This window comes from Mucor velutinosus, assembly GCF_035048745.1.
Source record: "Mucor velutinosus strain NIH1002 chromosome Unknown tig00001564, whole genome shotgun sequence".
Classification (NCBI taxonomy): Eukaryota; Fungi; Mucoromycota; class Mucoromycetes; order Mucorales; family Mucoraceae; genus Mucor; species Mucor velutinosus.
In genome coordinates, this window is record NW_027041906.1 from 3,295,542 (window position 1) to 3,312,472 (window position 16,931).

Consider the following 16,931-nt stretch of genomic DNA (forward strand, 5'->3'; position numbering starts at 1 on the left):
TGACAAATCACATTAATTCCAAATGGTCATCCTCGCTCTTCTATTGAAGAACAGAAGACCATCTACTTAGTCTGTATTGACAAAAGTTACCCTCTACATGTGGTTGTATCCAGAGTAGTGTTCAATTCAATGCCAATAGCCTATTTAACGTATAGATGGGATCGAGATCAGGCAATCATTGCTGCATTATTCGCATTCTACTCAATCCAGTCCAACACATTCTCAACTTTTTCATCGAATATTGAAATGGAAATGCTGATTGCATGCCATCATTAGCTACAGATTGAGTACTGTTAATCTTCATACTAATTGTAGTATATAAAATGTCATTATTAACATTTCGAGTTGATTACATGAACGTGCCTAATGCAATAGTACCCAGTAAGGCTCACGCAGTAATCTGTTCCTGAACATTTAATAGAAAGATTTGATGATTTCCGTGACATTTGGAAGGCTTTTTCATAGAAGAACAGACAGCAGAGCGCAGGTTCTAGTAAAATAGTATTACTTGACACATTGTGTACATCATAGTATTCTCGCTGGCCAAGCCAATTAGAGGCACTGCGATGCGCTCCACAAATGTTGCATTGGGTTGGAATACAAGAGATGCCGCCAAAGCTAGTGACATTCAATTTGGAAGAAGGCAATGGATAATATCAAAGCACTGAGCTTCTACAAATTAATATCATCGCCTTTCGTTTGTGTGGCAATGTATATTATCATAACATGATGAATTTATAGTCCCTAGATACTTTCAAAGCTTCAAAAAAGAAAGAAGTTGATCTAATAAGTACTTTGATAGACTGGCATTATTAAATATAGAATGCAAGGAAAATAGCACGACTAACTATAGTGTTATGTAATTTGCCACCTACTTTTAATACGCTTCAAAAGCATCTATTACTGTATTGCCTTCACGATGAAAAGGGCATTGAGTTTGCCAGCTGGCCCCACCAGCCAAAACTAATTCTAAACCGGATCCGTAGTGTGTTCCAGATTGGACCGATTTTAATTTTTTTCGACTTGATTGAATTATTCTTTTACATTCGACTATATAAAATATGATGATCATCTCATGCTTCCTAATACATTCTTGGAGTGCTTTTCAAGGTATATCCAATGGTATCAAGTAAGGTAGATGTTTTGAATAAATTTATTGAGCAATTTATGAAAATATGAAAAGAGGTTTCTGGCCAAAACGTTGAGATTTTGCATATCAAGCTTCCACAAAGATGATTTCAGGGGCTACGTCAGATTGATAGAAACATTTTGATGTAATATATACCATATTAAAAGTCTTCATTTTTAAGGTGAAAAACGCGGTCGTTTGATTTTCGATGAAAACCATGAGGAGTACCTCATGCTTTTTGGTCGATTTTTGGCCATGTTTTTTTTTGGTCCCCAAAAAGTTGGGCAAAGGTGTCAGAAAGTAACTGCTAGATGAGATCAATTGTTTGATGCTATTCCAACAGTTTAAAACGGCCTTTAGCAAGAGAAAACACGGCTCAAATGTATCCAGTTTTTGCTGCATCAGGCTCACTCTTGACTAGAAAGGGGGTAATACTAGTATACTGCTTGCCCGTATATAAAGTATCTCACGTGCATACAAATGTGGAACATCCATGAGACAGATCCACAGGTAATATGAGGAATTCTCATGTGTAAGTGAAGGCTTAAAATGAAAGTAGCAATATTCTGATAAGATGAACAACGGCAATTGGTAGCGCGAACTGCCGCTACGTAGGTTGACTCTCACCAAGGCGAAGCGAAGGTAGAAAGCCATTCGTAGCGTAGACAGACTCGTTATTTTAATGATAATTGTACGACACAGTCAAAACAAGATCACGGTCTGTTTTCAAACCTCAACAGATACAAGAATCCCAATATAGGTTGTCCCCACCTCCTCCTTACCTTTCAGATAGCACTACAGCAATCAAAACTTGGAATATTCCAATATCTTTTTTGATAGACCGATATCTCAATGAAGTTTTGCATAGGGTTTGTCTTTGAAATTTTCGCGTTTTTCATTAGACGATGTGATAATCCTTAATTGGATTATGATGGTTTAAGACATGGGATTGAATCTCCTTTATACACTATGCAGGCAAAGGTGTAGAGCAAATATATGAAAAAAAAAAAAAAAAAAAAAAAACAGTCGAGAGCATTCGGCATGCAAGGAGACATTTGTATCTGTACATTTACAAACAAGATCAGTTAAGGCTTGCCTTTCTTTTCCTACTATATCAAAGGAGAAGTACAGCTCATGCTTCTTGTGTAATGCACACTCAAACAATCACTACATTTCGTCCAGGTCTGTTATTCACGAAATAGGTAGGAGACAGGCCAATGTTTACCTTGTGATGAAGCTTTATTACATTTCTTTATCCCAATGTCAGGATGTCAGGGGACCAGGAGCATGAGTTTGAGGGGAAATGGAGGAAGGCCATCTTGTCCAATGTTGTTCATCAAGGACAAGTTTTATTAGGAGTGTAACATGAAGCAAAAACACGAGAAATTGGAGGATCTTAATGCTGTTTTGATGTATAAAAATAACCAACAAAATGGAATCTGAGTTGGTTAAATACAAAAGATTGATACACAGCGTCTCCAATAGAGACCAATCGTATCTATCTGCGTCACTTTGGGTCTGGTTAGGCTATAATCCCTTCTTCTGCCAGTTTCTTTTTTGTTTTTCTCTTTTTTCTTCTTCTTTTTCACTTTTCAAAGTTTATATATCTCAAAATGGAGGACGAAGTTGCTGCTGTAAGTTGCCTCAAATGTTGCTACATGACAACGGTGTATTGAATTTTACGTGTTTAGCTTGTTATTGATAATGGTTCCGGTATGTGTAAGGCCGGTTTCGCTGGTGACGACGCTCCTCGTGCTGTAAGTGTTGTATGAAATTATGTGGTGGAGAGATGCTCATCATCTACATCTGCAGGTCTTCCCTTCTATTGTCGGTCGTCCTCGTCACCAAGGTGTCATGGTCGGTATGGGTCAAAAGGACTCTTATGTTGGTGATGAAGCCCAATCTAAGAGAGGTATCTTGACTCTTCGTTATCCTATTGAACACGGTATTGTTACCAACTGGGACGACATGGAAAAGATCTGGCATCACACTTTCTACAACGAACTTCGTGTTGCTCCCGAGGAACATCCTGTCCTCTTGACTGAAGCTCCTTTGAACCCCAAGTCTAACCGTGAGAAGATGACCCAAATCATGTTTGAGACCTTCAACGCTCCTGCCTTCTACGTTGCTATTCAAGCCGTTCTTTCCTTGTACGCCTCTGGTCGTACCACTGGTATCGTTCTCGATTCTGGTGATGGTGTTACCCACACTGTTCCTATTTATGAAGGTTATGCTCTTCCTCACGCTATCTTGCGTTTGGATATGGCTGGTCGTGATTTGACTGACTACTTGATGCGTATCCTTGCTGAGCGTGGTCATTCCTTCACTACTACTGCTGAACGTGAAATCGTTCGTGATATCAAGGAGAAGCTCTGTTATGTTGCCCTTGATTTCGAACAAGAGATGCAAACTGCTGCTCAATCCTCTGCTCTCGAGAAGTCTTATGAACTTCCTGATGGTCAAGTCATCACTGTTGGCAACGAACGGTAAGGGCAAAGTTTTCATTATTACATTATACGGGTGTACTTATTTGTTTGTTTGTTTCATTTAGTTTCCGTGCTCCTGAAGCTCTCTTCCAACCTGCTCTTTTGGGTCTTGAATCTGCTGGTATCCACGAGACTACTTACAACTCCATCATGAAGTGTGATGTTGATATCCGTAAGGACTTGTACTCTAACATTGTCATGGTAAGTATAGATATATATATATATATACACAATTTATGGAGGTTGTTATTTTGGCATACATTTGTTTACTCATCATTCTCTTTTCATAGTCTGGTGGTACTACTATGTATCCTGGTATTGCTGACCGTATGCAAAAGGAAATCACTGCTCTTGCTCCTTCTTCCATGAAGATCAAGATCGTTGCTCCCCCAGAGAGAAAGTACTCCGTCTGGATTGGTGGTTCCATCTTGGCCTCTCTCTCTACTTTCCAACAAATGTGGATCTCAAAGCAAGAATACGACGAATCCGGACCTTCTATTGTCCACAGAAAGTGCTTCTAAGTTGTTTAGTAAAAAAAAAAAAAAAAAAGGACAATTTGTTTACTTTCTTTGTTCCAAACTATATATCTTTTTTCCCTAAAGTTCTCTTTTTCCTCACATAAATTTTTTTAAACCATTATTCTCTCTTCACTTTAAGAAAAGGACCGTAAGCAAATTGTTTTTTTTTTATTCTATTTTTTCATCTACATCTCCCTTTACTTAATAAACATCAGTAAAAAAAAAAACAAACCAAAATGGTAGTCAACTATAGTCTAGTCAATAAACCCAATGCATCATCCATGTCAGTCTGTGTTTTCTCGTAACGGCGTTGCTCCTCTTCTAGTTTGGATGTCTGCAGACAACGAAAGGTCAGTTCAGATCGCACCAGGCAGATCAAATACTTACATCGTCCATGCTGTCGTTCTTGATCTTGATGGCCTTTTTCTTCTTTGGTGCGAGGTGCTGTGTAAGATCATCCATCAAATTATCCAAATCCTCAGTGATGTCGGCGTTCTTTAATTTCTCGGATTTAGTCAAGGGCTTTTTGTTCTTGACAATTGCCTTTTTGTCTTTGGGCTTTGTTGAATTGTTTCGGGTATATGGTGTTTTCTTGATGCTTGATTCTCTCTTTGCTTTGCCCATGATTTACGAATGATTAAATGAAAAGGTTTTTATCGAGATTTTTGAAGCCTGCTGCGTTAAGTATCAACAGTCATAGCACGGACATCAAATAACTTCCAAATCCTCACATGAAAACTTTGTTTGATTGCGATCTGCATATTTGATCATGCATTTATTTGACATGAAATGGGTTTCGCTAGTTATCCAAATTATTGAGACTGCAGTTGGTATGCTGTGCTGAAGTTTACTCATTTGAATGAGGGCTATCTTATTGATTGATCCGCTATAACTCATCAGTGGCCTCGCAATGCTACATCAGTCTGAAATAATACCAAATGCCGAGAGTTATTAGCTATTCAGTCATCATTTAATCAACTGGCACATCAGGTATGGGATTCACTAGCTATGAGCAAATTGAAAAATAATAATTTTGCAAGAAAGATATTGTCCGTAGTAAAGCGCAACGTCAGTTATCCCCTCAAAATCTATAATGTGGATCATCATGACAATTAACCTGAGCATTAAAATGGCTACCATGTAAGTGGCCATATGTATTAGCGTTATTATCTGAAAGATATTATGCTCAATATTAAGGGCCAAGTATTACCAACAAGGAGCAATGTTTGTGAAAGTACCAGTTCACAAAAACCATCCAATTTCAGTCATTATCTGATGCATGACGGTAATTGCTACTGCTCAGTTTCCGTTGCGTCCTGGCCCATGTCTTCTGTAACAGATGTGCAGAATTAGCTTCTCTCCAAACTTTCGGATGACGATCAGAATCAAAATCAAAATTGTTGTCGCAATTTGCAATATAATAGATTAGATAATTGAAATATTTGGTTACATAACGTGCTCTTTGGGGAGCCAACGTAACTTGTACATCCACATCGCAATAGGCGGTTCTGCACACAAAACATCTATCGGACCATGCAAATAATGCATAAGATCCACATACGGTTCCGCTAGACCTTGATAACCGCATCATTTTGAATTTTATGTTCTTACAATTCAAATTTTCCACTTTACAACCCAAACCCTGCTACTTGTCTTCACAATCCTAAATTAAAGGTGTCTACTATTATGAAAATGGTTTGTTGAGTGTAGAGATTTCGCTGGAAATGTTGATTAAATCTATCTCTTTAATGTCTGGATAATGGTCCTACAGAACCTTACAGCAGACTATTGCTTATAGATTGAAACAGCTGTCAATATTGATTTTCAAATGCCATGCTATAAAAAATGAGAACACAATCTAGCAAAAGGAAGCCTTAATAGTCATACATACAAGAAAACCGTCCAAAATGACTAGCGCTTTTATTCCTAAACCGAACGGGTATACCTTGAAATCATCAGTCGCGCACCTTTTTCTCTATTTCTTCCACTTTTCTCTTTTTCATCTCTTTTGAATTCTCTTTGAAAATCGCATTGAAAGTAGCATGTCTCTATACCAGTTTTTGCCCTTTAAACAATGGAGCAATTGGATTTTAGATAGGGTGCGCTGGTGTTGAGAAATCAGAGATTTTTAAAATTTGCAAATTTTGAGCAAGTGCTACTAATAAAAGTCAATGAATTACTATATGAATGCAGATTGTATGTCTATTAAAAGTTGTAGAGGGTACTTTGGTTGATTAGGGAATGTTGTATTTGGGCTTGCTGAGAACGATGTCGATGAGTAATGAGGAAAAAGAGTGAAAATGGACAAATTTCAAAGGGCCGTACCGGTTGATTTTACCAAGTGAACGAGAGCTTCAAACTTAATAACTTCTGTTTCTTTTTCAATTCTCTATGCGATAATATGGTTATTATAGATAAATAAAAAAAATTGATTATCCCCTGCTTGTAGCTCATGAAATATAAGATTTTGAGCGAATTCATAAAGGGGATGTATATCCTGTACCTAAAACTTTTGCATAATAATGGATATAACGTAGAGCTATCAAATGGTTTTTGTTTTGTGTGAATCTGTTGAGTATTTGTCGAGATACGGCCAAAAAAAGGTATCATGCAAAATCATTGATTTTCCTTCAAAATCTGCCTGTGAGAGCAAGCAAATAATCTGGTGACGATTTTTTGGTCAGGACAAGACTTTCAATAATTCATGATAGAGTTATGCCAGAGCTTCAATCAATAGCTCATTCGGTAGGAAATTTTTTGGTTTACAACGTTTAGTAATGTTTAACGAAATGTTTTGATGACAGATACTGATTAATCTTTAGAAAACAGTCAAAAAATTGCAAAAACAATCGTGCCAAATATCAGGCAAATAATGTATACCAAAAACTTGATATAAATACCATTGTATTTTCCTTTGAATTCTCTACAAGTTTCATATAGGTTTGAAGGGGTGTTTACTATCAAGAAACGCGTAATTTTAAGGTCGATAGATTTCGGAATCCTATGGATCCTCATTCAGAATATTAGAAATTGAAGCTCCGTTGACCTTCCGCATGTATACACCTCACAAGTGTGCATTTGACCAAGCATTTTAAAAATCGGAGCGTACGAAAAGGGCCATATTAACTTGCTGGTTTTAAGTTATCAATAGATACTTGACATGTTGAAGAATCTTGCTGTTAAGACTAGACAGCTGTAGCTGACGTGCAAGGAAACATTTTGTAGGGTTAAAATAGGGGTAAAGTGTACATATTACCCTGTTGGGTAATATATATGAGGAAGTTATTTTACTATTTACTGCTTCAGTTTAATTGAAAATGTATTCAACAGTATCTATGTATCATTTAAAACTTAGTTCAATTTTAAAACTCTCTGTTGTGCCAGAAGGGCTACAACTGTCTATAAAGATTAAGGTATTCTTGATGGGTAGATATGTCTGTGTTGTGCAACAGCATGGACAAGCTATGATAATTGAAGTGCATCTCAGCTATCTAAATACTGAGGTTCACCAGATGTGATAAGCGTTATACAAGATAAATTGCTACTTTGGCATTCAGAACTTAGTATAAATAGAATAACTCTTGCCTTCATCAATAAATCTTTAGTTTTTGTGTCTGATCTTATTCAAACAAGTCTTTTCTTGTTTTTATAATATCGAACATTTTTTATAAGCTACAAATAATAATCCTTTTATTCTTTGTGCTTAACACTTTCAAAAGCATCTGTTTCTCAATTCACAGAGCTCTCCAAGAACTTATCATCTACCTGCAAAAAGAACATTTGTAAATTATCCCTAGTGTGGAATACATCCACTATGATCTGCATTCCGACAGTTCATCCAGCTACCAGATTTAGATATAAACTGTATGTACACTGGATTAGATGTACGATATCGATTTATACTATAAGAAGATATGGACTTTAGATACGCTAGTACTATAAGATTCATACTATATAAGTTATAGGCTATAGATGGCACCACGGACATGGATGGCGCTATAGACTTATACTTGTATTCCGACATTGACTACGGATGTTTACCATATCTGGATAAGCACCAAGATTAATGCAATATGAGCTTGTTGCTTCAGATGTGCACTTTATGATCCACGCTATAAGACACATGCTTATATCCGTGATACTAGCTACAGATACTTTATGTACTACAGACTTGTACTATATATGAGACATGCTATAGACATGCATACGATATGCTATAGACATGCCATATATCCAGATACATGCTAAAGATGTATGCTTAGCGATATACACTCAGATATGTACTATTAATATAGACTAAGAAGACTGTACCTATCGGATACATGCTACTAGATCGATATTAATTATCCTTATGGAAAGGATAGATCAGGGTACTTAGGATGAGAGTCTAATTATTCATCCAGATAGAGCTAAATCATGATTAGCTTGCTGGAGTTGTCTTTTAGCATGATTAGACATTAGTTGATCTGAGTTGACTTATTTGTCAATCTAATTAATAGAACTTTTATCCATTGTTATAGTATATAAGAAGGATCATCTACCTGGCCAGTAGAGAGACTTCAGTTTTACTTTACACCTGTCAGTTTGATAATAAAACATACCTTTATCAAGCTGACTTTACTGTTTTTTTTTATTCTTTTTTTTTCCGTGAATCTTAGTCTATAAAGCCTCAAATTCCACATTTTTTTCAACTTATATTTATACAATTTCTACGATCGATAATTACTTAATCAGTGGAACTTTCGAGTATATAAAGTACTTGATATAGCAACTGATAGTCAGATCAATGCCTGCTATCAGTTTCCAGAACCTTCTTCAAGTATATGCTGACGCCATTTAGTCGCTTTCTTTAAATTTGGCCTAAAGTTAAATTTAGGCACGACGCATGCTGATACTCTGCGGTGCTGGTTTTGTGAAATGTGTAGCGAAATGTGTGGAAGATCTTGCAGTAATAGTTGATCCCGAGACAAAACCAAGTAATTAAAGCTGTTTAAGTTGCTGATGTGTTGTAATAAACTTGATGTAGACAGTATCTCAGCGATTAAGTGTATATATAAAGTTGTGTACCCAAAAGATTTAAACGTAAGAAAGTTCGATTTATTTCCAATGTGTTGTTGTTGCATACAAGCATGCATCTTAGGCTACATTCACTTTCTCCTCAAGCCACCTTTTACAGTGTAGCAGCATAGATGATGTTTATCGTATCACATCACATCTATGTTTACAAGTCCAGTCAATTGTGTGTGCACAGGTGCCTCAGGAACTACAATACATTCAATCTCCCCAATGTCAAGATATCGAGATCCACCTACACTACATGAAACATATCGACTTAGGTGGCCTCTCAACAAGCTATACCAACAATCCATAAGGCCCCAGTGGCCTGTTATTTATATACCATCTCATCGTAGTAGTCATTGACCAGGGATCTACCATATTTAAGCAAGCTAGATGCCCTGTAATAAAGAAGCTCTTTGCTTTCGTTTTAGATACAGTTGACAACTGATTATTATCATCGACTTATTATTACGAATTCATCAGTTGTATAGATTCAAGTATATATGTCAAAATAAAAAAATGTAAGAATAAACAATTTGAACACCAGTTCAGGAACAGCACTCTAATAGGCTCAGAGTTCAGATACCGCTTCTTGAAATCAGCACCACCACAAAATCCTTTTACCATCGTAACAGTGTGTCATTGACATGTTTGATGGGTTGGTACCTGAAGCCGTATTGCGACACAACGCCAATAAGAGGCGAGTGTTTAAGCCAACCATTCCGGTCCGCAGACAATTTAGAAAGAAGCAGAAGCTAACGGTAGTGACTGAAGTCAGCCGTAATATATAGCTAAGATATAAACAGCGTTTCGATTGAATTGAAAAAAGGGGATCTTTATTTTCTCATCTAATTTTGTATATATATATTCTGTTCATATATATTGTAAACGACAAGTGTGTCAGGGTTGAAGGGTATTCTGACAGTGATTTAGATCTGCAGGATATCATTGACAGACTAAACACAAACAAGAATAAGAAGCGCAGGTTTAAACCTAGAGCGCCAGCTACCAGGAACATTAAACAGCGATTAACCTGGATAGCGCAAAACATTACACAAACTATATTGGATAAAATCAATGTTCAAATCTAATATTAATAAAGCACCTTTTTATCCATTCAACTAAAAGGCTATAACATCTTCCTGCACACTCTCTATATCTACTTCCATTTATATCTCGATCAGATCTCAGATTGCATATACTATCTCTACGTATTAGCATCTGACAATTGGTAGCAACTTCTGTTATTTTTTAAATCCTTTTTTTCTATTTGTCGCCTATAACAGATAGTAAACAAAAGTCGATCATGAAGGCACGCCGGCTAAGTATTCATTAAAGGGAAAGATCGAAACATCTATATTAGATCTTTGCATTTACTGAATCATAATAGTCAACCCTCTTTACTACAGTTGTTCATAGTTCCTCTCTGTGAACACCACCTACCTCATCTCGTTCGCTGTTGATTCCTATTCCACGAACTCGGAGATCCCAAATAATTATTCAACTATCAAAACAAACACACAAATCTCGAGTCAACACTCTCTCTGGTCTCTCTCACCACATTTTATTAAAACAACATGGCTGAAGACAATCAACAACCACAAATACCACCCAACTATGTTCAATTCATGGAACAAAACCAACACATGCTCACCAGCATGATGACTGCCTTCATTCAGGCACAAAATCAAGCACCTGCTGTCAAGTTGCCAACACCACCTACATACAGTGGCACTCGCAATGCAAGTGAAATTGATGCCTGGATTCGTTTGATTGACAAACAAAAGCTGCACAACAGCTGGAATGAAGAACGCACCTACAATTTTGCCTCTTCTTTGCTATCTGGACGTGCTGCCACTATTGTTGCCCATTATGAAGATCCCGACAGTAATCTTACCACACCTACAACGTGGATGGAGCTGAAGGACATTTTGATTAGCAATTTCCGTCCCACCAACGATCAAGATTTGGCCCGTGATGTTTTGGTCACCATTCGCCAAACCAGTTCAATTCGGGATTATGTGGATCGTTTTATGGATGCTGTCATTCCCATCAAGGATATTAGTGAACGTGAGCAATGTGATCGTTTCATGAGAGGTTTAAAGGACAAGGAATTGATTGCCAAAATTCGCGCCATGCCTATTGAATCACGTACGTTGGAGAAGCTGTTCTCTGATGCTCTGGCTCATGAATTCGCCCACCATCCGGAGATCAGTGCTGGTGTTCAGACAAACACTAGATATAATAACAACAACAGTGATGTACAGCCTATGGACCTAGATGCCATCATGCATCGTAACAACGACAACAACAGTAACAGCTACAGCAACAACAACAACAACAGAAACAGAAATAACAACAGGAGAAACAACAATAATCGCGGCCGTAATAGGTATGATCCCAGCCTCACATGTTTTCACTGCAAGAAAGTTGGACATACCACCAAGAATTGCCTCTCCCGTGCCACTGAAATTATGCATGCATTTGACAAGTTGGATCTGGACACTAGACGCAAGCTTTTCAAGAATGTTGGTGTTTTGAACTGTATTTTGGATGTTGAATACAGAGAAGAGGATAACTATGGTTGTGATTGCAACCAGTGTCAAAGTAGTAATAAAGCTAGTGGATCCTCTTACCTGTTGTCCCTGTGTGATAAAATTGCGGTTGAGAAAAGAAACGCACAGATGGATGAATTGAGTCAAGTCATTGCCATGATGGATTCCTCTGTTGCGTCTTCTCCTGTTTTGGTTTCTGTGCCTGTTACTACCCCGGATAATGTCTCTGTACCTGTGCCAGACAACAATCCAGTGGTGAATTTAAACCCTGTCGTTGCGAACTCAAATACTCGTCGTCCTGTGGAATTGTCTCCTATCATTCAAGACTTGGATACGTCAACCACCATTGACCTCACCACTGACTCTGTGTACCTGACAAATTTATTGAATGCAGCAAATACCTCAACTCTACCTTTGTATGGAGCAACTGTCAGACTCAACCATTCTCTGGGTGTAGTCAAAGTCAAGTGCCTAATTGACAATGGTGCTAGTGAAAACTACATCTCAGGTAGAATTGCAAACATGATTGAAGGCCATCGTAGCGTGATCCATGGAAGAGAGGTTGAAACTGCAGGTGGCAATGTATCTCCTATTAATGAAAAGATTGTCTACGATTTGAATTTGCAAGGTCATACAAGCCCAATGTCAGCATTCGTCTTTGATACAAAGTTCGATGTCATTCTTGGTAGATCCTGGCTCAAGGAACACAAGCCTGTTGCAGATTGGTTTGATGATACGTGGACCTTGTCTTGTTGTGGTCCTGGTAAAACCACTATCTCACCCACGTCGTCTTCCTGTGTGTCAAGCACACCAACTCAACAACCGCCTGAATTAAATTACTTAGTATCTCATCTTCAAGCAGAGAAAATGTTGAAGGAGGAAGGCACAAATGCATGTTTCTTGTACATGATGGACCAAGGAGAGAAGGATGGCGCAAGTACTGGAATTACTCAAGAGAATGTGGTATGGACAGATCAACTGATGAAGGATTTCCCAACGGTTTTTCAAGACAAATTACCTGGCCTACCACCCAACAGACAAAATTTCTCACATGTGATCAACGTTCCTGAAGGTGTCAATCCCATCAACAGACCTCCTTTTCGTATGAGTCCAGCTGAACTTGATGAATTGCAGCGTCAACTGACCGAATTGCAATCTCTGGGCCTCATTCGACCATCGTCGTCACCATGGGGTGCTCCGGTATTATTCGTCAAGAAGAAAAATGGTGAAATGCGAATGTGCATTGACTACCGCGCTCTGAACAAGGTCACTATTCGCAACTCTACTCCTTTACCTCGCATAGATGAATGCCTGGACCGTTTGCAAGGCGCTTCGTGGTTCACTTGCCTGGATCTTCGTTCCGGCTACCACCAAATTAGGCTAAAAGACTCTGATATCCCACTTACTGGATTTAATACCCGATATGGTAAATGGGAATGGCTCGTGCTGCCTTTCGGACTTTCAAACGCTCCACCCAGTTACCAAACTTGGATGAACGGAGTTTTAAAAGATTGCATTGACAGATTCGCTTTGGTTTACTTGGACGACTGTTGCATCTTTAGCAAGACATTAGAAGACCATATCAAGCATGTTCGTCAAGTACTCTCCATCTTTGAAAAGGAAGGGCTCATTGTCAACTTGAAGAAATGTGAATTCGGTAAGCGTGAGCTAGAATTTCTGGGATTCAAGGTCTCCGCAAATGGTATTTTACCATCGTCATCGAAAGTGAAAGCTATCCAAGACTGGCCAAGACCTACTAATGTGCAAGAGGTGCGTCAATTTGTTGGATTAGCACAGCATTATCGCCGTTTCTGCCCGAACTTCTCTTCTGTGGCTGCTCCTCTTACTGAATTGACTCATGGTAATGGTGCTAAGAAACGTGCTATTGTCTGGAATGATCAATGTGAAGTTAGTTTCAAAGCTATCAAACAAATGCTAACATCATCTCCTTTATTGAAACTACCTGATATGAGCAAGCCATACCGCATTGAAACCGATGCAAGTGACTTTGGAGTAGGCGCCGTGCTTTTACAGGAGGATCCTGATTCTTCTACTTGGTTGCCAATTGCGTATGAATCCAAGAAATTATCTCAAGCTGAACAAAAATTGCCTGCCCAGGAACGTGAACTGATTGCTATCATCCATGCTTTGAGAACATGGCGATGTTTTGTGGACGGTTGTCAAGGTGGTTATACTGTGTATAGTGATCACAAGCCTCTGATCTACTTCAAGTCTCAACTGAACCCAACACCTCGTCTTGTTCGTTGGATTGCAGATTATGAGGCATTCTCGCCAAATATCGAGTACAAAGCTGGAAAAGACAACGAAGTGGCGGATGCTCTCTCAAGAAAACCAGATTTACTTGTGGAAAATGGAGAGAATATACCTTCGTTGGCACCTGAATACTTATATGCTGCTTGGGATCAGTTATCTGATACTATCAAGACTGATTGGCCTATTCTGTATGTCGACAAGAACTACGAAAAAATGAAATCAGATGCATTGCGAAAACGCATGGAAAAGGAGGAGGATCAGTTTGTGGTACGCCAAAGAACAGTGTATCGACTAGTCAAGATGGAGGATGGAAGCATAAAGCAAGTCAAATTTATTCCGTTCTCGGATCGTGCTGATTTGGTTTTCAAGTATCATGAAGCTTTTGGCCATGCTGGTATCAAGACTATGCTAAAAATGTTCACTGAAAGGTACTGGTGGCCAGGTTTGCGAAAGGATATTCAAGACTGGCTGAAAACTTGTACTGCTTGTCAGCTGAATAGTCGCCGTGATCAGGTTCATCAAGATGTCATGCATCCTCTGCAAATACCTCAAGCTTTTGATCGTTGGCATTTGGATTTTGTGGGTGAATTGCCTACAACTGGAAACGGAAACAAATGGTTGTTGACGGCTGTGGATTACCTCACAAACTGGCCTATTGCAAGATCAGTACCAGTAGCATCTATGGAAGCGGTAGCGGATTTTATCTATGAGGAGATTGTCATGCGATTTGGTTGTCCCTCTGAAATCGTGACGGATCGAGGTGCCAATTTTACTAGTGGTCTTGTAACAGCTTACACCAAACGTGTTGGAATAAATCACAAGCTCACCTCGGCATTTCACCCGCGCACCAACTCCAAGGTAGAGCGATACAATGGCGTGATCAAGCAAATGCTTCGTAAGTATGTCAATGGTGCTATTCATCGCTGGGATGACTTTGTGAATGCGGCTTTGTGGGCAAGTCGAATTCGAGTGCACTCAACAACAGGTTTTTCCCCTTATTACTTGGTGTATGGACGTGAACCTAGACTGCCTGGAGATGTTTTGAGACCCTATATCACCAAGGAAATGCTGTTGGACAAACGAACGGTAGCTGACCTAACCTCGCGTGAACTAGAACTACTTGGTCAACATCGTGCTGCTGCTGAATTTCGTTTGAAAGCCATGAGCGAAGCGGACAAGAAGCGTTGGGATGCCAAGATTAAACCCACGCACTTCGAAATGGGTGATATGGTTATGCTGACTCATGAAGGCAAATTTGGCCTAGAACCTCGCTACAAAGGACCCTACATTGTGACAAAGGTGTTCCCTGATTTTGGTACTTATCAACTGGAAACTATTGCTGGTGAACCATTGCAATCGTTAGTACATGTGGACAGATTGAAAGCAGCGAAAGGTGACAAACCCAGGGAGCCATGGTATGATCCTACTACTAGTCGTCGTGCTGTTCGTGAAGCCGATTCTCTTCGTATGGCCTCAAATACTAGTTCCACTGACCCCAATGGTACCACTGCTACTTCCTCTTCACCATCACCTTCGATTTTCTCATCAAACCCAAGTCTAAATCAACCTCAAGATGATTTTATCGACATGCCAATTTCTGATCAGAGCACGCCAAACAACAGCTCCACTACACAACCTACTACCACTAATAAACCGCCAACTCACTCTCAATATCATCACATACTTACACAACAAATATCAGATGAGGATAGCTCTCTACATGGGAGTAGTGTGATGGATGAAACAGAGGACAACGAACGTGGATTGGGTCAAATCATGGATGGATACGACTTTTTGTCATCTACTGATAGCGATATTGAAGACACAGATCAACCACCAACACTATCCCCACCACATACCATGTCTCCACCACCATCTCCTTCTACAGAATCGTCTTATTTGTCATCTCAGTCTACAGTATCGAATATAAGTAGTGGTGATGCAGCAATAATCAATGAAACAGTCAGTGTTGATACAGATCTTGAACTGGATGAACGTGTATCAGAGCCAGAAAACACAGAAATGGTGCCAGGTCTTCGAAATGAACCTCATGTTGTTTCTCCTGTCAGCCCACCTTCCGTTATTCAAGCTACTACTCCAGAACCTGATTCCACTACTACTGTGAATTTTTTCCCTCCTGCTGCTACAAACCAAACTCCCATTGCACTTACTTCTCGTCCTGGGCCACCAAAAAGTACTTTTGTCTTCAAAACTCCTGCCATTCCAAAGATCCACACGCAAAATGAGACCACCCAACCTGCAAAAATCGTCGATCTCTCTTCTCATATGCCAAACACTGCCACTGGTTCATCAAGTTCAAGTGATGTTCAGGGTCGAACATTTGTCTCGAAGGGGGGTGATGTCAGGGTTGAAGGGTATTCTGACAGTGATTTAGATCTGCAGGATATCATTGACAGACTAAACACAAACAAGAATAAGAAGCGCAGGTTTAAACCTAGAGCGCCAGCTACCAGGAACATTAAACAGCGATTAACCTGGATAGCGCACAACATTACACAAACTATATTGGATAAAATCAATGTTCAAATCTAATATTAATAAAGCACCTTTTTATCCATTCAACTAAAAGGCTATAACATCTTCCTGCACACTCTCTATATCTACTTCCATTTATATCTCGATCAGATCTCAGATTGCATATACTATCTCTACGTATTAGCATCTGACAAATGCATGGAATGCTTCCGTGGCGCAATTGGCTAGCGCGTCTGACTGTTAATCAGGAGGTTGGTGGTTCAAGCCCACCCGGGAGCGATTCTTTTTTGCTGATCGTCAATTTTCGTGATACGTTTTTGTGTACTTTCTGGCCTCACGGTATATTCTTTCATTGATCAATGTAAATGTGCACTGACAAACGAAATATAAGGCCTTCATTGTTTTAAAATACGTC

General features: G+C 39.1%; 3 protein-coding genes and 1 non-coding gene across 4 annotated transcripts; 3 read left to right on the forward strand and 1 right to left on the reverse strand.

Annotated features, from left to right (window-relative positions):
- Window positions 1–2,742: 2,742 nt before the first annotated feature.
- ATC70_011363 (actin) lies at window positions 2,743–4,136 on the forward strand (the record flags this gene model as incomplete). Its single annotated transcript, XM_064830556.1, has 5 exons — window positions 2,743–2,763; window positions 2,821–2,886; window positions 2,942–3,615; window positions 3,681–3,816; window positions 3,906–4,136. 5 exons carry the CDS (start codon window positions 2,743–2,745, stop codon window positions 4,134–4,136), a joined length of 1,128 nt encoding a protein of 375 aa, XP_064683058.1.
- Window positions 4,137–4,380: 244 nt separating this feature from the next.
- Window positions 4,381–4,757, reverse strand: ATC70_011364 (uncharacterized protein; the record flags this gene model as incomplete). The annotated part of the gene is made up of 2 exons (XM_064830557.1): window positions 4,381–4,467; window positions 4,521–4,757. 2 exons carry the CDS (start codon window positions 4,755–4,757, stop codon window positions 4,381–4,383), a joined length of 324 nt encoding a protein of 107 aa, XP_064683059.1.
- Window positions 4,758–10,768: 6,011 nt separating this feature from the next.
- On the forward strand, window positions 10,769–16,573 carry ATC70_011365 (uncharacterized protein; the record flags this gene model as incomplete). The annotated part of the gene is made up of 1 exon (XM_064830558.1): window positions 10,769–16,573. One exon carries the CDS (start codon window positions 10,769–10,771, stop codon window positions 16,571–16,573), a length of 5,805 nt encoding a protein of 1,934 aa, XP_064683060.1.
- Window positions 16,574–16,721: 148 nt separating this feature from the next.
- ATC70_011366 lies at window positions 16,722–16,795 on the forward strand. The gene has a single exon. It is a non-coding gene; the product is annotated as a tRNA-Asn (tRNA).
- The last annotated feature ends 136 nt before the right edge of the window (window positions 16,796–16,931 follow it).